The sequence below is a fragment of the Heptranchias perlo genome, chromosome 24 (assembly GCF_035084215.1).
Source record: "Heptranchias perlo isolate sHepPer1 chromosome 24, sHepPer1.hap1, whole genome shotgun sequence".
Classification (NCBI taxonomy): Eukaryota; Metazoa; Chordata; class Chondrichthyes; order Hexanchiformes; family Hexanchidae; genus Heptranchias; species Heptranchias perlo.
The window spans coordinates 8,697,091-8,720,168 of NC_090348.1; the positions used below are offsets into that span (position 1 = coordinate 8,697,091).

General features: G+C 43.9%; 1 protein-coding gene across 4 annotated transcripts in view; it reads left to right on the plus strand.

The window, feature by feature from the left end:
* Positions 1-23,078, plus strand: part of LOC137341549 (ATP-binding cassette sub-family C member 9-like) — a 156,099-nt gene that overhangs the window by 18,834 nt on the left and 114,187 nt on the right. For all 4 annotated transcript variants that reach the window (XM_068004726.1, XM_068004723.1, XM_068004724.1 and 1 more), the window contains 7 exons: positions 7,680-7,801; positions 9,069-9,235; positions 12,425-12,667; positions 13,750-13,935; positions 15,109-15,165; positions 16,979-17,143; positions 20,301-20,456. In XM_068004726.1, coding sequence (XP_067860827.1) covers positions 7,680-7,801; positions 9,069-9,235; positions 12,425-12,667; positions 13,750-13,935; positions 15,109-15,165; positions 16,979-17,143; positions 20,301-20,456 — 1,096 coding nt within the window. The remainder of the gene's footprint in view (positions 1-7,679; positions 7,802-9,068; positions 9,236-12,424; positions 12,668-13,749; positions 13,936-15,108; positions 15,166-16,978; positions 17,144-20,300; positions 20,457-23,078) is intronic.

Here is a 23,078-nt window from a genome sequence, read left to right on the forward strand (position 1 = left end):
GCCTGCAGAAAATGTTTGGAAAATAGACACATTAAAACATGATGTACGCAGGCATATTATAAAATATGTTTACGACATTTGCCTTTCATTATCCAAGATTAACTAAATTATGAAAATTTTACTTTATGAAAATGCGACAGTTAAATATCTGAAGGAGAGAAACTGAACATTTTGTAGGACTTTTTTTGAACTAGAATGAACTACAATATCATTCTTTCGAATCATATAATTGAACTGCTGGTTTATACATACTCCATTTATTTTGATTCATGCATTTTATAATATTTGAGTTTGTTGTAATTTTCTTTTAGTAGCAGAGAATTTGCCAAGACCACGAAGCACAGATTTAAAGGAACCTTACATGTTAATGTGGGAATGGAACATATACATCAATCTAGAAAACCAGCAAAGGCTGACACAGGCCCAAAATAGCTGGCAGCTCAAACAGGCCTGAATTAGTTACACTGAGAGTATAGTGGAACATGAGTTTGTTATAACATCTCATCACTTGTATAGTGGAAAATTGTGGCAAAAATGATGGGGATTTTCCCTCATGTCTTTTGGAGCAACTGAAATATTGTGCATCTATATTAATACTGTCTTGCTAAATTTGATTGATAAATTGTTTTGAAATTCTTTATACGGTTGTCGCAGTGACATGGAGTCAATCTTTTGCTCCTCTCCCCAGCTCCAAATGGCACTCATTGTCTCTCTCCCCTCTTCTCTGCCCGGCCGTTCATGCTGGCACCCTTCTTTTCCCACTTCCCTCAGTTTACATTGACACTCCTATCTGATTCTACTTTCCCCTCCCCTCTCCTGGTTTACTATGTTCTCCAATTCCTCACCCCCAGTTCACTCTGGCACTATTCTCTGCCCTCTCCCCGACTCTATTTTGCGCTGGCACTGTCCTTCCCTGATTCTTCTCTCATTCTTACCTAATATTGGTGCTCTGGAGGAAGCAAAACTCTCTTGCATCGCATAGGGGAGAATTCCTGATGTTGAGGTGCTTTCACGAGATCAGGAATTCCCACCACAGTGTGTAGTGGAGTTACAATCTCCCAGAAAATGGCATCAGACAGGGCTGAAGAGGGAACACTGCTGCTCTTAGTCCATAAACTGGGTTAAGCGCGGGGCTGATTCCCTAATTAGGTGCTACCAGCGAAGAGCGCTTGCAGGGACCACTGGCTGGAAAGTTGTGGGCCTGCAGCCCTGATTTTTCATCCACTTAAATTAATGGATCGACAATCAGGGGCTGCAGACCCCAATCGCTGCTCCCTATGAGCGCCACTCCTTGCCTGGAGCCGCCCAATCAGGCAGTCAAACTTTATGCTTGAACATAGGAACATAAGAACAGGAGTAGGCCATTCAGCCCCTCGAGCCTGTTCTGCCATTCAATTGAGATCATGGCTGATCTGAAGTGTGGATAGTTGGTATGTATATAGAGCAGGAATTATTAATGTCTCAGCACCTGTGCACCAGGAACCATTTAGGAAACAGGATGTCAGCCTAGGCTTGGAGGTAGCACATTTGCCTCTGAGTTAGAAGATCGTGGCTTCAAGTCCCACTCCAGAGACTTAAGCACATGATATACACTGGCAATTCAGTACAGTACTGAGGGAGTGCTGCACTGCCAAAGGTGCTGTCTTTTATCCCCTGGCACTATTCTCCTGGTGTCCTGTCCTATTAGCTGGAGTCCTGTCCTATTACTGAAAAAACAGATTATCTGGCCATTTATCTCATTTGCTGTTTGTGAAACTTTAAGCATAAATTGGCTGCTGCGTTTCCCTACATAACAGTGACTTGATTGAATTTTTTGAGGTGGTAACAAGCAGGGTCGATGAGGATAGTGTGTTTGATGTAGTGTACATGTATTTTAGCAAGGCTTTTGACAAGGTCCCACATGGCAGACTGGTCAAAAAAGTAAAAGCCTATGGGATCCAAGGGAAAGTGGCAAGTTGGATCCAAAATTGGCTCAGTGGCAGGAAGCAAAGGGTAATGGTTGGGTGTTTTTGAGACTAGAAGGCTGTTTCCAGTGGGGTCCCACAAGGCTCAGTACTAGTTCCCTTGCCTTTTGTGATATATATTAATGATTTAGACTTGAATGTGGGGAGCTTGATCAAGAAGTTTGCAGATGATACAAAAATTGGCCATGTGGTTGATAGTGAGGAGGAAAGCTGTAGACTGCAGGAAGATATCAATGGACTGGTCAGGTGGGCAGAAAAGTGGCAAATGGAATTCAATCTGGAGAAGTGTGAGGTAATGCATTTGGGGAGAGCAAACAAGGCAAGGGAATACACAATAAATGGGAGGATACTGAGAGGTGTAGAGGAACAAAAATGACCTTGGAGTGCATGTCCACAGATCCCTGAAGGTAGCAGGACAGGTAGATAAGGTGGTTAAGAAGGCATACGGCATACTTTCCTTTATTAGCTAAGGCTTAGAATATAAGAGCAGGGAGTATATGCTAGAACTGTATAAAACATTGTTTAGGTCACAGCTTGTGTACTGCGTACAGTTCTGGTCACCACATTACAGGAAAAATGTGATTGCACTAGAGAGGGTGCAGAGGAGATTTATGAGGATGTTGCCGGGGCTGGAGAATTTTAGCTATGAGCAAAGATTGGATAGGCTGGGATTGTTTTCTTTGGAACAAAGGAGGTTGAGGGGAGATTTAATTGAGGTGTATAAAATTATGTCGGGACTAGATAGAGTGGATAGGGAGGACCTATTTCCCTTAGCAGAGAGGTCAGTGACCAGGGGCATAGATTTAAAGTAATTGGTAGCAGGGTTAGAGGGGAGCTCAGGATAATTTTTTCACCCAGAACGTGTTGGGGGTCTGGAACTCACTGCCTAAAAGGGTGGTAGAGTCTGAAACACTCAACTCATTTTAAAAAGTACTTGGATATGCACTTGAAGTTCCGTAACCTAGAGGGCTACGGAGCATAAGAACATAAGAACATAAGAAATAGGAGCAGGAGTAGGCTATATAGCCCCTCGATCCTGCTCCACCATTCAATCAGATCATGGCTGATCTTCGATCTCAACTCCACTTTCCCGTCCGATCCCCATATCCCTTGATTCCCCTAGAGTCCAAAAATCTATCCATCTCAACCTTGAATATATTCAATGACTCAGCATCCACAGCCCTCTGGGGTAGAGAAATCCAAAGATTCACAACCCTCTGCGTGAAGAAATTCCTCCTCATCTCAGTCTTGAATGTCCGACACCATATCCTGTGATTATGCCCCCTAATTCTAGATTCTCTAGCCAGGAGAAACAATCTCTTAGCATCTACCTTGTCAAGCCCCCTCATAATCTTATGTTTCATTGAGATCACTTCTCATTCTTCTAAACTCCAGAGAGTATAGGCCCATTCTACTCAACCTCTCTTCATAGGACAACCCTCTCATCCCAGGAATTAATCTAGTGAACCTTCGATGAACCGCCTCTAAGGCAAGTATATCCTTCCTTAGATAAGAAGACCAAAACTGTACACAGTACTCCAAGTGAGGTCTCACCAATGTCCTGTACAACTGTAGCAAGACTTCCTTACACTTGTACTCCAACCCCCTTGCAATAAAGGCCAATGCGCCATTTGCTTTCCTAATTGCCTGCTGTACCTGCATACTAACTTTTTGTGTTACTTATACGAGGATACCCAAGACTCTCTGAACACCAACATTTAATAGTTTCTCACCATTTAAAAAATATTCTGCCTTTCTAGTCTTCCTATCAGTGAATAACCTCACATTTCCCCACATTATACTCCATCTGCCACCTTCTTGCCCACTCACTTAACCTGTTTATATCCCTTTACAGACTCTTTGTGTCCTCCTCACAGTGTCTTCCCCAAGTGCTGGAAAGTGGGATTAATCTGGATAGCTCTTTATCGGCCAGCACGGACATGATGGGCCGAATGGCCTCCTCCTGTGCTGTAACTTTCTATGATTCAATGTCTACACTTCAAAAGTACCTGATTGGCTGTGAAGTGTTTTGGGACGTCCTGAGGTCCTGAAAGGTGCTATATAAATGCAAGTGCTTTCTATGTATGCTCATCTATCGAGTTTTGCTGGGCGAATATTTGAATCTTGTTTGTTGGGCCTAAAAGGTTCACATTATCAATCCGAATCCTTGATCTTCAGGATGGGACTGTTCTTCCATGGGTCTTTTCTTGCCTCCTCTGGTTCTGAATACAGCCAGGCACCCCAAGCTTTGTCGTAAGACACATGGAACTGAGGCCTGCCCATCCCAGAAAGAGATCCGTTACGACTCATAAACCATGAGCTGAATTGACCCTGTCAGTGGCACTGAGGATCAGAGCCAAGAAAATAGGAACATAGGAACTGGTAGATGAAAAAAGACCAAGGTCCATCTAGTTCGCCTTCTACAATCCTGGTAGTTGTATGATACAATGATAATGGAGTTGTTGGTTAATCATAGCAATCAATTTCTACCAATTAGTCTACAACAGACCCAGACATAAGTTGAAGAAAATCCCAGTGGTGGAGAGCTTTGGGAACCACTAGTGCAAAGTTAGCTGTTTCTCCCAAGCATGTTACACTAACCACATGTCATGTCTCATATGACTCACATACTGTATCCCAAAATGTTATTTTCTAGAGCGGAGCTGAAGGGCAGAGCTGGGATTGGTGTTGATTTCCATCCTGGATCCACATCCCATTCTGTACTACCTTCACTAGGTGTAGTAGAGGAAAAAAAGTGAGGGTATTGTGCTCCTAGGACTACGGGAAGTGTGCTGTGTGAGTGTTAATGTGGGTGTTAATATTGTGTGTGTATGTGCCCTCCTGCCTTCATCGGTTGAGGGAGCACAATGTGACCATAAGCTGCAGCATACATGGTGCGATGTACATGCAGCACTGATTCAGAAGCCTGCATGCTTGTGGACTTACCATCCCCCTATCAGACACCATTGCGATACGTACATTTACTTCTTAGTACTTATGGACCCCCTCCCCATCTCTGGGGGACAAACTTGGGTGAAGATTGTAAGCCCTGTATAGCTAGATATGTACTCTTTGCAGCAGTGTAGGAGTTTCAGAAGCAAATGGCCACCACCAGTACCTGCTCATGATCTGGCATTGTGCGTGAAATTTGCCTGCAGTAAACAAAATGGTGACAAATCATAGATTCTTTCAGCACAGAAGGGGGCCATTCGGCCCATTGTTCCCATGCCGGCTCTTTGAAAGAGCTATCAAATTAGTCCCACTCTCCCGCTTTTTCCCCATTGCCCTGCACGTTCTTTATTTACAAGCATATATCCAATTCCCTTTTGAAAGTTACTACTGAATCTGCTTCCACCACCCTTTCAGGCAGTGCATTCCAGATCATGACAACTCGCTGCGTAAAATAAAACTCCTCATCTTCTCCTCTGGTTCTTTTGCCACATATCTTAAAGGGTAGCTCAATTTTTGGATTTCTGTGTAAGTGGCAGAAAGGACCCAGAAAGCCAAGGTCACTACAACACATATCGTGATGCCCAGATGACCCCTTGCATAGATTCAGTTACGTGTTTGCTGCCCGTGGTGTAACTATCCTGCAATTGTTCACATGGGGTCCTTTCTGACACTTACATAGAAATGCAAAAACTAGCTACCCTTCCTCAATTTTATTCCAATATCTCCTCACATATGCACCAAATGCTCAACCATTTCATGCTGCAGGCTTTCATAGCTTATTGGTCCATTGATAATTACTGAACCAGCTCATTAATGGTGAGCATTGAAATAGCAGCTTCACTCACATTCCTTTTTACATTCGACCATATTTGTCAGTTGTGACTATAGCAACATTTCTTTTTTATTGGCTGAAGAAAATATGATGCCATACAATGCAGAATATTTTCCATTGCAATAATATATCTTGTTGACACTGTTTGCTCTGCACCTTTTTAGAATCATAGAATCATAGAAGTTTACAACATGGAAACAGGCCCTTCGGCCCAACATGTCCATGTCGCCCAGTTTATACCACTAAGCTAGTCCCAATTGCCTGCACTTGGCCCATATCCCTCTATACCCATCTTACCCACGTAACTGTCCAAATGCTTTTTAAAAGACAAAATTGTACCCGCCTCTACTACTGCCTCTGGCAGCTCGTTCCAGACACTCACCACCCTTTGAGTGAAAAAATTGCCCCTCTGAACCCTTTTGTATCTCTCCCCTCTCACCTTAAATCTATGCCCCCTCGTTATAGACTCCCCTACCTTTGGGAAAAGATTTTGACTATCTACCTTATCTATGCCCCTCATTATTTTATAGACTTCTATAAGATCACCCCTTAACCTCCTACTCTCCAGGGAAAAAAGTCTGTCTATCCAACCTCTCCCTATAAGTCAAACCATCAAGTCCCGGTAGCATCCTAGTAAATCTTTTCTGCACTCTTTCTAGTTTAATAATACCCTTTCTATAATAGGGTGACCAGAACTGTACACAGTATTCCAAGTGTGGCCTTACTAATGTCTTGTACAACTTCAACAAGACATCCCAACTCCTGTATTCAATGTTCTGACCAATGAAACAAAGCATGCTGAATGCCTTCTTCACCACCCTATCCACCTGTGACTCCACTTTCAAGGAGCTATGAATCTGTACTCCCAGATCTCTTTGTTCTATAACTCTCCCCAACGCCCTACCATTAACGGAGTAGGTCCTGGCCCGATTCGATCTACCAAAATGCATCACCTCACATTTATCTAAATTAAACTCCATCTGCCATTCATCGGCCCACTGGCCCAATTTATCAAGATCCCGTTGCAATCCTAGATAACCTTCTTCACTGTCCACAATGCCACCAATCTTGGTGTCATCTGCAAACTTACTAACCATGCCTCCTAAATTCTCATCCAAATCATTAATATGAACAACAAATAACAGCGGACCCAGCACCGATCCCTGAGACACACCGCTGGTCACAGGCCTCCAGTTTGAAAAACAACCCTCTACAACCACCCTCTGTCTTCTGTTGTCAATCCAATTTTGTATCCAATTGGCTACCTCACCTTGGATCCCGTGAGATTTAACCTTATATAACAACCTACCATGCAGTACCTTGTCAAAGGTTTTGCTAAAGTCCATGTAAACAATTTTACAACACCAAGTTATAGTCCAACAATTTTATTTGAAATTCACAAGCTTTCGGAGGCTTCCTCCTTCCTCAGGTGAATGTGGAAATGAAATCCTCGAACCCTTCGCATTCATAAATCACAGAACAATACCTGGTGATTACAGAGAGTCTTTCCAATTGCCCATTGCCAAGGCAATCACAGTGTGCAGACAGAGAGGTGTTACCTACAGGGCCACCGAATATACAAACAACCAAAAAAAAACAGAGAGCGAGGCAGAAACATAGAAACATCCGGAAGGAAGAGAAAGACAGCAAATGACTTTCAAAAGGAAATCGGATATGTCCTTGAAAAGGAGAAATTTGCAGGGCTACGGGGAAGGAGCAGGTGAGTGGAACAAATTGAACAGCTCTTTCAAAGAGCCAGCACACACACTGTGGGCCGAATGGCCTTCTTCTGTGCAGTGTGATTCTATGATTTGCATATTACTTAATTGTTGAATATGTCATCCTATGATTACCCACAGAATATTAAGTCCTGTGTTTCAGTCAAGTGCAATGTGCTGCTTATTTTGTTTTATTTTGTTTTGTTGCAACAGAAAAATGACGACTCGCCACCTTCACCTATTTATGCCTGCTACTATGGGATTTATAGCTGCAACTACATCTATAGTGTACTATCATAATATAGAAACCTCCAACTTTCCAAAGTTACTATTAGGTGAGTATGCATTTCTAATTCCAGGTGTACAAAACCATTCCTGATGTAAAATTCCTCTTAATATGTTATCAACTAGCTTGTTTTTTTTGTTGAGAGAAGCAAAAAGTAATTTGACTATTGATGATTAACACAGGCCCTGGATTTTCTCTGAAGGGAGCCTGGTGGAATTTCTCAGAATAGGGCCAAAACCTGGATATGCTGAGGTCCTTAGTTGGGGGTTTCCTGGTTGTCTCTGTAAAGGGCAGTGCCTCCGCCTTGCCCTCACAAGGCCTGCCTTGTCAGAGGGGGCGGGGCCAGAGGTGGGGAATCCCTATGCTGGGGGGGTTCCCATTTCCCTGGTCCATTAGACACCTGGTGTAACACCGGGAGGCTGATGCCCCCATTGAGAACAGATGTTCCAACTTCTAGAAGGGCAGAAGTGAGCTGCACCAGGCTAGGTGAGGTCCAGTGAAGAAAACGGCCTGGACCCTCAAAGGTGTGGAGAATTTTTTTAAAAATGTATTGGCCCCTTACTACAGGGGGTCAAATGGGGGAGAACATGTGATCTCGGGGGTGGGGGAGGGGGCCTGGCACACCCCTATTGGCAGCCAGGCGCCGATGTTTCAGGTAGCATAGGACCGGCGGGCGCCTGCGATGTGCCCATCATGGCACGGGCGCCGGTCGTGGAGCAAATGAAATCCCCCGACTCCCCCCCCACCCCCACCCCCCATTGACTCCGGGGGTGTGGGATGCGTTGGTGAAGGGACAGCGGCCTGTGGATTCTTGGGGCCACGGTATTTATGAAAACAAAAATGGTTGTAGTCGGTTTAAGAGACACGAGAGACCTCAGCAACCCCAGGGACATGAGATCACTTCTCTTTTGTTAAAGAAAATGTAATGCAGAAGCAAAGTGAAGCATTGAACAAAAGGTTTAATCCTGTGCCTAAATCTGTGCATAAAGAGGTTTTCTTGTGTTAAGGACAGATTGCATATCCCTGATTTCCATCGCTGCACCATTGGTGGCCGAACATTCAGCCGTTTAGGCCCTAAACTATGGAATTCCCTCCCTTAACCTCACTGCCTCTCTACTGCTCTCTCCTCCTTTAAGACGTTCCCTAAGTCCCACCTCTTTGACTAAGCTTTTGGTCATCTGTCCTAATATCTCCTTATGTGGCTCAGTGTCAAATTTTGCTCGATAATGCTCCTGTGAAGCGCCTTGGGATGTTTTACTGCGTTAAAGGCGCTATATAAATGCAAGTTGTTGTTGATTGTATCTTTGTTTTCACAGCCCTTTTCATCTACTGGATCCTGGCTTTTATCACTAAATCCATTAAGCTGGTGAAGTACTGTGATCATGGAGTGAGCATGTTCCAACTGCGGTTCTGTATAACGCTTATGTTGGTCTTTCTGTACGGATCGCTGATGGCTGTTGAAATCAATGTGATCATATTTAGAGTAAGTAGTTCCAATTATCTTATGAAAACAAGTGGAATTTTTAATGTTTCTGATTTAATTTAATCAGAAATAAGGAAAACCCGTCCCTGCAAATCCAGAGCATGTTTTGCTATCTTTCGCAAACTGCATCGGTTTGAAGTTTGCAGCAGTAGCACAAGGCACATCAAAACGAAGATGGCCGTGACACACAAGCCTATAATAAAATCACAGTGGGACTGTAGTTTGCTCTATAGTCTGAGGTCTGGTGCCCACAGATGGGGGAGGTGATGGTCGGAGAGGGGCGGGGGCAGTGTCGCACATTTCTTAGGTGTCCGATGTACAAGCTGTTGGTGACAAACCTTTCTCCTGCTGCCATCATTCCGTTCACTTCAAAGTAGGGCCTCACTTCACTCCAGATTTCCAGAGTGTGTAATTGTTGGCTACAATTCTCTAGGTCTATGTATGAATGTCACATTCATTACATTTGCTCTTCAAGTTTCCTTTGAAGCATTTCACTGGCCCAGCCTCCCCCTCGCTACCCCTGACCTTTACCCCATCAGCTGGCTGTATATTATGGCTTTGGGCCAGTATTTTGTATATTGTTTGGACAACATTTCCGGCCCACTGGACCAGTATCTGTAAAACCGTGACTTTGATGCATACTATGTTATTAGGCTGCAACACTTTGGTGTTCATGACTCTATTTTGCCACTTGATTTTCAGGAGAGATCAAATATGCTTTTGAGGGGCAGGGCTGGGAGCGGCACCGGTTTTCGTCCTGGGTCCACCTCCGACTCTGGCAGCTGCATACAGCTGTGCAGCTGTGTCTTTAATATCACACCACGTTGGTTCCAAACATGGTGCAGCAGTTGTACGCATCGCTGGCCTTCCTGATGTGCCTGTCGTTTGCTTTGCCTGTTTTTAAAAAAACATCATTCTCTAGATGTGGGCATCGCTGGCAAGGCTGGCATTTATTGCCCATCCCTAATTGCCCCTGAGAAGGTGGTGGTGGGCCTTCTTCTTGAACCGCTTCAGTCCATGTGGTGAAGGTACTTCCACAGTGCTGTTAGGTAGGGAATTCTAAGATTTTGACCCAGCGACAACGAAGGAATGGCGATATATTTCCAAGTCGGGATGATGTGTGACTTGGAAGGGAACTTGGAGGTGATGGTGTTGTTCCCATGCACCTGCTGCCCTTGTCCTTCTAGGTGGTAGATGTCACGGCTTTGGGAGGTGCTGTCGAAGAAGCCTTAGTGAGTTGCTGCAGTGCATCTTGTAGATGGTACACACTGCAGCCACTGTGCGCCAGTGGTGGAGGGAGTGGATGTCTAAGGTGGTAGATGGTTTGCCGATCAAGTGGGCTGCTTTGTCCTGGATGGTGTCGAGCTTCTCAAGCGTTGTTGGAGCTGCACTCATCCAGGCAAGTGGAGAATATTCCATCACACTCCTGACTTGTGCCTTGTAGGTGGTGGAAAGGCTTTGGGGAGTCAGGAGTTGACCCACTCGCCACAGAATAGCCAGCCTCTGACCTGTTCGAGTAGCCACAGTATTTATGTCGCTGCACATTGTCACTGGATGTGCTTAGATATGTAAAACTATTCAAAGCATTTAGCTTTGAGCCGCCAATCGTGATCTTGGGTTTGACCTAGTGAAGTTTGGTTCATAAGTTCAGTTCATTTTTTTAACTTGATGGTCCCTTTCAGGCAGTGCATTCCAGATCATAACAACTTGCTGTGTAAATTTTTTTTCCCCGTCTCCCACCTGATTCTTTTATCAATTATCTTAGATCTATGTCCTCTCGTTATTGACCCTCCTGCCAGTGGAAACCATTTCTTCCTATCTACTCTCTCAAAACCCTTCATAATTTTAAACACCTCTATCGATCTCCCTTTAACCTTCTCTGTTCGAAGGAGAACATTCCCAGCTTCTCCAGTCTCACCACATAACTGAAGCCCCTCATCCCTGGGATCACTCTGGTAAATTTCCTCTGCACCCTCTCCAAGGCCTTGACGTCGTTCTTAAAGTGTGGTGGCAAGAATTGGAAGCAATACTCCAACTGAGGCCTAACCAGCGATTTATAAAGGTTTAGCATAACTTCCTTGCTTATGTACTCTATACCTCTATTTATAAAGCCAAGGATCCTGGTATGCCTTTTCAACAGCCTTCTCAACTTGTCCTGCCACCTTCAAAGATTTGTGTCTGCTGCCTTATGTTAGCTTAGGTTGAAAATATCACTAGTTGTCCAGAATTGTACGTTGATGCCCTTGTTCAAGTGTATAGTGGCATTGTCCGACAAAGCTGCAAATAACACCCCGATCTGGCTGGACTTGAGTAGGTAGCTTCACTTGTTTGTCATGGAGATGTATCACCATCAGTGATTATGTCACGGTAGAATTGGCAGATTATCGAGACAGATTATCTCATCGGGACAGCCAAACTTGAGCAGCTTCTGGACTCCTCCCCTGCGGGTCACACTGAAAGCTTCGACGGTATTTACACTGGGATTTCAACCCAGTGGATTCTCAAGGCCCTAAGGTTCAGGTTTAGATCTATTTCGCAGATTCATTTGGAGCAAAAGGTTGGAAATGTTTGATTGCACACAACAATTGAAAAGAATCAATAGGTGCCAGAACCAGATCGAGGATCGAGCCTAGGACCTTTATGGTCTATAATAGGTTAACTACTTAGTCAGAACCTCTCAGTTCTGATATCTATCAGGAAAGATTGAACAGGCTGGGGCTCTTTTCTCTAGAAAAGAGGAGTCTGAGGGGTGACCTGATAGAGGTCTTTAAAAAAGGATTTGATAGGATAGACGTAGAGAAGATGTTTCCATTTGTGGGGGTGACCAAAACATCCCGCCATAAATATAAGATACTCACTAATAAATCTGATCGGGAATTCAGGCGCTACTTCTTTACAGAGAGAGTGGTTAGGATGTGGAACTCGCTACCACAAGGAGTAGTTGAGGTGAATAGCATAGATGCATTTAAGGGGAAGCTAGATAAACACATGAGGGAGAAAGGAATAAAAGGATATGCTGATGGGTTAGATGAAGTTAGGTGGGAGGAGGCTTGTGTGGAGCATAAACACAGGCATAGACCCGTTGGGCCAAATGGCCTGTTTCTGTGCTGCACATTCTATGTAATCTAAAACCAATGTGATTTGTTCAAGTGACATCTGTTTAACCAGCCTCATTTTCACTCCTGCTAGAAATATGTCTTCTTTAAAATCCCCAAAAAAGTGAAGCCTCCAGAGGACTTGCAAGATCTGGGAGTGAGATTCCTGCAGCCATTTGTCAATTTACTATCAAAAGCGACGTACTGGTGGATGAACACGCTCATCATTTCAGCACACAAGAGGCCAATAGACCTGAAAACCATCGGCAAGCTGCCCATAGCCACAAGGGCTCTCACCAACTACATGTGTCTGAAAGAAGCTTATGAAGAGCAGAAGGTAAGAGTCCCAATCAAACGCAGACGTGTCTCATCTCGTTGAGCGGTGACGGCAAAATATATCTTCCATAATTCTCTGTCTGCACTGGTGATAATGAATTGTGTTATCGATTTCTCCATTTATTTAATACTATTTAGAGTTTATTTAGCACCTGGAAGCCATGTAACTTCAAATCAAAATAAAAGTAGTTCAGTCCCTTGGAATTAATACACAATAACACCTCAATATTTTAGATGCGAAATATTAGAACTTGTTTCTGCCTGAATTCTTCTGCAATGGCGACCAATAATATTTTGTCCTTATGATGGTGACTTCCAAATCACGCATAATTTTGAAGCACTTTTTGGAAGGTCAAACCTTATATCTGAAAATGTTTCACAATATCACTTTTTAACAAACTTCTTGGCTCTGTGCAACAATTAATGATCATAGCAAAGCACAGAATATCTTCAGTATTATCGTAGGGCACCGGCAGTCCCACACAGTAGGGCATCGGCAATCTACACCCTAGTGTATCAATGGTCCTTCATCCATTACATAGGAAGATTCCCCAGACTGTCAAATATTTTATAAAATGTGAGAGTAAGACAAGGGGACACAGGTTCAAACTAGTAAAAGGCAAATTTTGGAAATTCTTCTTTACACAAAGACTGATCAAGTATGGAATAGATTTCCAGCAAAAAATCTGGAATCTTTTAAGAAACAATTAGATACTAAAGTGGGAAGACCTTAGGAACTCCCTGGATGGATGGACTGAGGAAGAATGGCCTTCCTCACCTGTAATTATTTTCTGATCTTGAGTAACCTAATAGTGCAATTTGTTAATTTGCTTTGGAGACTGCAGAGTGTACATTTTCATTAATTTTCTATTGCTAGTTTCATCCTGAGCAGTAGTTACTGACCCTTATGACAATTTTACTAGTGAGCAAAATGATTGAAAATTAATGTGTTGTGCCATCCTTTCAATCTGTAAACAAACTGCTCACTTTTGCCCCTGGCCAGCTTCTAAATCTCTTTTTTTTTCTTCAAATGTACAGTTGGTTGAGTTTGATCTAATATTGTATGTTTATTCTCTCCTGCAGAAAAATGCACGCTTCACAGGGGATCGGCCTCCATCGATATGGCGTTCTATGTACAGGGCTTACGGTCGACCGATCCTCCTTAGCAGCACGTTCCGCTATTTGGCTGACCTCTTGGGTTTTGCTGGCCCCCTTTGTATCTTTAAAATTGTCGACCACCTTAGCCGGCCAAGCAAACTGACTAGCGCAGTGAGTTTGCGATTTAGTACATTAGTCCGTTTCTGGGTGTGATCAGTTCCTATTGATGTGTTCATGTGTTTAGCAGAACGCCAGGCATGTCTGAAATTCGCCTTTCTGTTCTTGTCTGATCTGAACAGCTGTGGTTGGGCCTTTCTATGAACCAAATGGCTCGTGAGGAGCATGAACACCGGCATAGAGCAGTTGGGCCGAATGGCCTGGTCCTGTGCTGTAAATTCTGTGTCATTCTATATAAAACTGAGGAGTTTTTGTTGTGACGTACACTGAACTGGGAGAATGTGTCGGCAAGCAAAGTGTTGGCGGATAAAGTGACATGTCTGATAAGATCACAAAAACACATTTTCATTCGGAGAAGACTGGCTCCTCAGTTATTTGAATGTAATGGGGAGAGTGGCAGATTCATGAGCTCTGATCCAAGGCAGCCTTCCCTTGCAGAGGCTTTAAATGGAACTCACCCTCAAGCCTCTTAGGTTAGGTTTTGCTAGACCATAATGTCCTGGAAATTGGAAAGAAGCAGCTAACCAGTGACATTGAGGTGCCCTGCCACCTCTCCCCATTTATGCTGACTCAATTGTCTGGGCACCTGGTGCCAATTAGAGGGGTAGAAGACCTTCTTTCTACTGCTAGCTTGCTCTGAGCACCTCTATAGCTGCATCAGGGAGCCCTGAAGGAAGTCATGCCGCTCGCTAATTCAGAAACACATTTTCCACTAACCACCGTTGAAAAGAGCACCTCCTCTTTAAGGGGTTGCAGGCTGCCTTTAAGTAACGGCCGCTTCCCTCCTCTTCCGTTCCCCCGCCCACCCCGGTTTTCCTGCCCTCCCACACAGCGAGCTGCCCATTAAGGGTGCAATCAGCGCTGGCAGCTCGTCAATCCGATTTAAATGAGGCAAGACCATGAAAATTGATTGGGTCTCCAGCCGACTGCATCGGGCAGAGGGAGCAGACACCCCACCCAGTGGTTACCCAACATACTCCTGAAGCAAAACCCCCCACCCCCCCAGAAAGTCGGTCTTAAATCTTCTGAACACCACTTATTCAGAACATTAACAAAACGTTATTGGAGGAAAGAAAATATAAATGTTATACCGACACCCGCGGGATTTTTAAAAAAAGAAACTCTTTGCTCATAAAAGTGGATCATTGAAAGTCTGACTTTCCTCAGGTTAATGAAACCAGTATCCTGGAAAACTCCAGCATTACAGAGAATCAGACGGACAAAGTAAGTAAAATTGGCCCTTTTTTCCTCTGATAATGACGCACCCTATGATTAAAAAGATGTATATGGACCACGACAAATGAACAAAATCCAGTGCATTCGCAGTTAAAAGACCAGCAGAATTGACACATCTTTTCCATTAATGTATAAGGTTACGTAGTGTAATGGTTATGTTACTGGACTAGTAATCCAGAAGGGCCTGGATTAATAATCCAGAGAACATGAGTTCAAATCATACCATGAGCAGCTTGAGAATTTGAATTCAGTTTAAAAAATCTGGAAATAAAAAGCTGATATCAATAAAAGTGACCGTGAAGCTGTTGGATTGTTGTAAAAACCCAACGGGTTCACTAACGTACTTTAGAGAAGGAAACCTGTCGTCTTTACCTGATCTGGCCTATGTGTGATCCAAGTCCCACAGTGTGGTTGATTCTTAACTGCCCTCTGAAGTACAGTTGTATCAAACCGCTAATAGTGGTTCAAGAAGAATGTCCACCATCACCTTCTCAGGGCAACTAAGGATGGGCAATAAATGCCGGCCTTGTCAGCGACGCCCACGTCCTGAGAATGAACAAAAAACAAAAATAAAAATGGATGCCTGTACATTCTAATACAATCAATTGCAGACAAAGGGAGGTCTTTATTAATTCCCACTGCTGCTGACTTAGTATAACTCCTCCCATGTGCAGTCAGACGTCACTCCTGTCGATTCACATAAAAGGACAGTCACAGTTGAATGAAGCCAAGCCAATTCATAACTATGTATTTCAATATTTTACTTTTTTTACTTCTCAGCAACCAGAGTAGCAAGTTATCCCACCATAATCTGTGGATCTTAAACAAAGCCCGCAGTTCAATCTGCATTTCTCCTTGGCCATGCCATTTCATTTGCATATTGTGACCCATCTAGCAGTTCTGTTATTGCCTACCTCCATTGGAGACTTATAAAGCCAGTTGTGAATTGCAGTGAATCATCCTCTGGCAAAGGCAATAGCACTCAGATGGGAGATACAGAATGGGCTGGACAGGGCCCGAGGGGGAGCTCATTGGACTCAAGTTGTAATGAGAATTTGCTTCTATAAATAAATAAATTGCATGGGCAGTGGGAAACCAGAAGATTCCAGTCCCACTCACTCTCCCGAACCTGCTCCAGCTCCTTCCATTGAAATGTAATTTGAATTTTGCTACCTCACCATTGCCAATGTCTGGCCAATGTTAATAATTCCATTATCTATGGGTCTGGTCCGGGAATATGGTTGAACCCTTGTCCAATAAAAGAGGTGCCCACGGGAAAAATGTAGACATCGGTCTGACTCCAGTGATGTAATGATGCACTTAGCTGGCGAGTGTTTAAAACACTGTATAATTGCGCCTCTAAAACCAAGGCTTAAGTGGCACCCTTAACAAGAAGTGCTGCAATAAAATGGGTTGTTATCATTACTTGCTATTACAGCATGGAAAAATGAACAGATCCAGCTGACAGCCCAATTGTTTTGTTTTAAGACCTGACTTGCAGACATAAGGGGGCAGCATCTGGGGACAGTGTGGAAAATGCGTTTAGGATTAGACTGATCAAAGTCACCTTCTTTTGTTCATCCACAAACTTAATGAAACTTTAATGAAACAAACTTCGGAAAGTGTTTATGCCCGATATAGTTAATGTTTTCTGTTTGAAATGTTATCCTTAGTAAAATAAATCAAATGGATTTCTCTGTGGCTGAGATGCCTTTTAATACTTTGTACATATCCAGCAGACATCAGGCTATAAGGCAAATGCTATCGTTTCTACTGTTGACTGAAATCTTTTCTTTTTTAGGTAAAGTTTTTGGGCGTTTATTTCCTGTCGTCAAAGGAATTCTTCGATGATGCTTATGTTCTGGCAGTGTTGTTGTTCCTTTCCCTTATTCTGCAGAGAACGTTTTTACAAGCCTCCTATTATGTGGCCATAGAAATGGGCATCAATTTACGTGGAGCCTTACTGGTGCGTAAGATACCAAATTGTCTCACATCGTACCCTGTTTACTGCTGCTCATTTCAAGTTAAGATTTTGTTTTGTCGTAAGACTGATCACCTAATCAAATGCTGCAGTCACCTAATCAAATGCTGCAGCATCTGCAGCTGGTCCTAGAGGACACTGTGGGAACCGTTCCAAATAATATGATAGCAAAATCTTACAGGGATTGACCAGATCTTTTAAAAGTGGATATTTGCTTTTCTAGTGCTTTTAGTGAGTCTTACATAGAGTGCTATACAGCCAATGAAATGCTTTTGAAGTGTAGTCACTACTGCAATGTAGGAAACGCAGCAGGCAATTTGCGCACAGCCACCTCCCACCAACAGAAATGTGATAAATGTCCAGAAAATCTGTTTTAACAGAGCCTGCTGTGGTCGGTCTGCCCTATATGCGACTCCAGTCCCTTACCAATGTGGTTGACTCTTAACTGCCTCTGAAGTGGCCTACCAGTTGTATCAAACTAGGGATGGGCAATAAATGCTAGCCCTGCCAGAGAATCCCATTGTATTGATTTTTAAAAAAAAAACAGTGCCACAGAAATGCAATTGGCAGTTCTCCCGATAGCTCGGTTGGTGAAGATGAGAAACGGAACTCCCAGCAGGGAGCGATGCGTGTAGAGTGTTGCATCTTGGGAGATCTAGGGCTGTACGCTCACAATTGCCCAAAATGGGTTCCCTGCCAGCACCGATCCCTGGTTGGGATCACCAGATCATGGAATCATTCTGTGTTCTGGTCAGGTTTGATTCCCAGTCTGTAGTGAGTTAGCAACCTTCAATCAGGTTCCTATTCCTGATGGTTAACCAGTAGCCCTTGTTGGAACATGTGAGTGGGTGGGAACAGGTTTGGGCTTAGTTCCTAGGCCCATCATGGTTGAATAGCCAACTGACACTCGCTGAGAACCCTGCCTTCCTCCAATTCTGACCTCTTGTGCATCCCCCACTTCCTGCACCCCACCATTGGCAGCCGTGCCTTCAACTGCCAAGGCCCTAAACTCTGGAATTCGCTCCCTAAACCCCTCCGCCTCGCTACCTCTCTCTCCTCCTTTAAGATGATCCTTAAAACCCACCTCCTCCTGTCCTAATATCTCTTTTGTGGCTCGGTGTCACATTTTGTCTGATAACGCTCCTGTGAAGTATCATGGGACATTTCCCTACATTAAAGGCGCTATATAATTGCAAGTTATTGTTGTTTGGCTCACACACAAAGAATGGCCACTTGGCTGAGGTACCGAAAGGAGCCTGGTTCTGGTGGAACCGTGTATCAGTAGCAGTCATGTCTCAGGAGAGGAGAAAGTTAGCAAAAAAATAAGTTATCTCTATTTCAGTCCCTTCATTGATGACTGCCAATGGAGGGGGATGGGGAGTGTGGAATGAGGAATATTCAATATATTTTAAAGCAGCCTCACCCCTCACTCAGGGGTGTTGATGGTACAATCAATGATACTGTGCTTCTTCCAGTGGAACTGCAACCTCGGGATTCTTCAGCTGCCTTAAGCTGGCGCTGAGTGTGACGCTATCATCAAATGATATATCTGCTGATCTCTGCCTGCACCTTACAAAGCTGCGATGCAACATAATCTCTGAATGTTTTCTGCCCCCTTTCCTGTTCCACTTCCAACACACAAACCTCAAATGCAGTAAACGTCGTTGAGTTTTCAGTGTATTTTTCTCATTTGTTATCGAAGGCTGATTTTCAGCACAAAATATCGAGGAACTTTCGCGTGTAAGTAACTTGTTACACTACGCCCGAGTTTCCTTGACCCTTTGCACCGATTCAGTGAAACCTCCACTGAAATCCTCTGCCGCTCATTAACATAGCTCTGCCCCTCATGCTAAAGACCAGCTCGCTCGAGCTTCGTGCATTTACGCCAGTTCTGAACGGGATGAAAATTTGCACTCAAGATTTTAGACGCAGCAGACCCGAAAGCCATATTTCTGGTGTTTTATGGTGATTTATTTTTAAGTGTTTTTAAAAAAAATTCTCCTCATTGAGACCTGCACTGTATTTTCTGTATCTTTGAATGGTTTTGTACAGCATCAGAGTGAGTTGCATTATAAACAGAGAATCTTCCATTATTGCATTTTCTTATTCATGCTGGACCTAATTTGCAGTAATGATGATGGATTGATAGCTTCCATTTTAAATTTTCTTGCGTAAAGAAGGACTTCATAAATATGGTGTATGTACTGCACTTTCCTTAGGTCCTGATTGTTTACACTGATTTCTGCTTGTTTAACCCGGCTTTTACATTTTTTCTATTCGTTCATGGGATGTGGGTGTCGCTGGTGAGGCCAGCATTTATTGCCCATCCCTAATTGCCCTTGAGAAGGTGGTGGTGAGCCAACTTCTTGTACCGCTGCATTCCGTGTGGTGAAGGTTCTCTCACAGTGCTGTTAGGAAGGGAGTTCCAGGATTTTGACCCAGCGACTATGAAGGAACGGCGATATATTTCCAAGTCGAGGTGGTGTGTGACTTGGAGGGGAACATGCAGGTGGTGTTGTTCCCACGTACCTGCTGCCCTTGTCCTTCTAGATGGTAGAGGTCGCGGGTTTCGGAGGTGCTGTTGAAGAAGCCTTGGCGAGTTGCTGCAGTGCATCCTGTGGATGGTACACACTGCAGCTACAGTGTGCCGGTGGTGAAGGGAGTGAATGTTTAGGGTGGTGGATGGGGTATCAATCAGACGGGCTGCTTTGTCTTGGATGGTGTCGAGCTTCTTGAGTGTTGTTGGAGCTGCACTCATCCAGGCAAGTGGAGAGTATTCCATCACACTCCTGACTTGTGCCTTGTAGATGGTGGAAAGGCTTATCTGAGGTATGCTAATGATATAGGCAGGAAATTTCGTTGTAAGTACTGGTCGGGCAAGATTGGCGTAGAAACTGGCATAAGTTTTGGCGTAACTTGCCGACCAGACCCTTTGAGGAAATTCCGGGCCTTTAAATTTAAAATGGATCATTGTCATTTTCAGTAGGGCCACTTTTAACGTTCGTTACCTTATTTTATATGCAAATTATTGTCCCTTATTTTGCACCTGAATTGACAAAATGCTTGCAATTTCTTGCCGCCATTTATGAAATAGGTCTGTTCTCACTGAAAGTAACATTGTGTTATGCTTTGTTTTCTTTAGGCTATGATCTACAATAAGATTCTCCGTCTGTCCACCTCAAATATGTCAATGGGAGAGATGACCTTGGGCCAAATCAATAACCTTGTTGCCATAGAAACGAATCAGTTGATGTGGTTCCTATTCCTCTGTCCTAATCTGTGGGCCATGCCAGTTCAGGTAGAGCACTCAAGTAATATTTTACTAACAACCCTGGCTTGTCAAACAGGTAACTTGTACTAGAACTGAAAAGGGTATTTCTGAATGTCCGATCCAGTCTGACTGCATCTTGTTCAATAGAAAGCAGGTTGCTTTACTAATCTAACTAGTGTAATAAAATAAGCTTGCACACTGAGCCACAGAGCCTACTTAAGAGTATGTTCTGGGCTGAACTGTGTTCTTTGTGTTTTGCACAAACATGTTGCACGCTTCATTGGTTCATTTGCTTGGAAACTTTTCGGTAACACTAGGCAGCACTTTAAGTAGTCAAGTAAACCTACATTAAATTCAATTCCTGGCATGTTTTGACATTGGCACCTGAATTATATCTGGGCCTCAGGCTTCACATGGTGCAAGAAGATTAATGTCACAGAACAATATTACATTTCTATTTGGGCTAAAATGGCACTGAGCCTTTTATAGGATCAAGGATCTGTGACTACACATTTTGTACTTGGTCCTTAAGAATGAAGGAAATAAAAGACGGATAAAAGACCTTTTGGGCCATCAAGCCTATTCCTTCAACAGACCATAGACTCCACTGTGTCTTATCTCCTGGGAGATGGTTCTGTGTTAAGCTCCACGATCCCCGAGGTTAGTCAACCAAAACTCCAGAATCCATTCCCACATCTCCACTATTTGCACCTAAGCCGCAACTGGCAGAATGTGGGGTATGTGGGCACCCCAGAGTTCAAAACACTGCCCTGTGGCAGGCGTTGGGCACTGCACTGATACTCCATCCACCTCTTCTTAATGATGTGATGCAAACATCATGGACCTTTGCTCACGGGAAGATGAGTAGAAGTCATTGGGGTAATTTTCACCATCACCCCTGTGCTCAGTGACCTACATTGGCTCCCGGTCCAGGAACGCCTCGATTTTAAAATTCTGATCCTTGTTTTTAAATCCCTCCATGTACTCGCCCCTCCCTATCTCTGTAACCACCTCCAACCCTACAACCCTCCGAGAGCTCTGCGCTCCTCCAATTCTGATCCCTTCATCGCTCCACCATTGGTGGCTGTGCCTTCAGCTGCCTAAGCCCTAAGCTCTGGAATTCCCTCCCTAAACCTCTCCACCTCCTTCTTTAAGAGGCTCCTTAAAACCTACCTCTTTGACCAAGCGTTTGGTTTAGTATATCTAATATCTCCTATATGGCTCTGTGTCAAGTTGTTTGATAACACTCCTGTGAAACACCTTGGGACATTTTACTAGGTTAAAGGTGCTATATAAATGCAAGTTGTTGTTGTTCACGATTGGTGGTAAACTGGCAGAGCTGATTGCCTATCCCTTATAGAACCCGCCCGATTTACAAATGAGAATGAGACGGGCTCTAGAACAGGTGGTGACCCACTCTGCGAGGTTACTGCCCAGGCATGCAAAGTGGAAATTATCTCCCATTATTTCCTCATTATTCATTTATAACGGTGCTGTAGAACAAATTGTGCATTGCTGCAAAGAGTTATGCAGGGGTTGAAGCCTAATCTTGTGTATGTGGTAGAAATCAGTGTATGGAGGTGTACAGATCAAAATATAACTATCCTGACAGCTCCTGCTGATTGTATGTTGCATTCAAGGTAAACGTGACCATATTCTCAGCAGTACGTTGTAAACCTATGTTTGCCCCATGCTTCAACCATGGTCCATCAGCTACTGACTGGACCCTTCTGATGAGCTTTCAAAGACCAGACAATGTGCAGAACCAATTGAAAGGGCAAATAGAATGCTGGGATATATAGTCCCAACAGTAGAGGACGCTGACTGAGGCTTTAAAAACACTGGTCAGACTAACGGGTACAGTTGCGTATTGGTTATGTTGCAGGATTAGTAATCCAGAGTACGTGAGTTTAAACCCCACCATAGCAGTTTGAGAATTTGAATTCAGTTTTTAAAAAAATCTGGAAATAAAAAGCAGTTATCAGTAAAAGTGACCATGAAGCTGTCGGATTGTCACAAATATCCAATTGGTTCACTACAACAACAGCTTGCATTTATATAGCACCTTTAACATAGTAAAACGTCCCAAGGTGCGTCACAGGAGTGTTATCAAACAAAATTTGACATTGAGCCACATAGGAGATATTTGGACAGGTGAGCAAAAGCTTGGCCAAAGAGGTGGAATTTAAGGAATGACTTAAAGGAGGAGAGAGAGGTGGAGAGGTTCAGGGGGGATTTCCTGAATCTAGGCTCTAAGCAGCTGAAGGCACGGCTGCCGATGGAAATTGGGGATGTGCAAGAGGCCAGAATTGGAGGAACGCAGAATTCTTCGAGGGTTGTAGGGCTGGAGGAGGTTACAGAGATAGGAAGGGGCAAGGTCATGGAGGGGATTTGAACACAGGGAGGAGAATTTTAAAATCGAGGTATTGACGGACCGGGAGCCAATATAGGTCAGTGAGCACAGGGGTGATGGGTGAACAGGACTTGGTGCGAATTAGGATACGGGCAGCAGAGTTTTTGGATGAGCTCAAGTTTACGGGGGGTGGGGGGGGGGGGGGGTGGAAGGTCGGCCAGGAGAGCATTGGAATAGTCAAGTCTGGACGTAACAAAGGCAATAATGCCCTTTAGGGAAGGAGACCTGTCATCCTT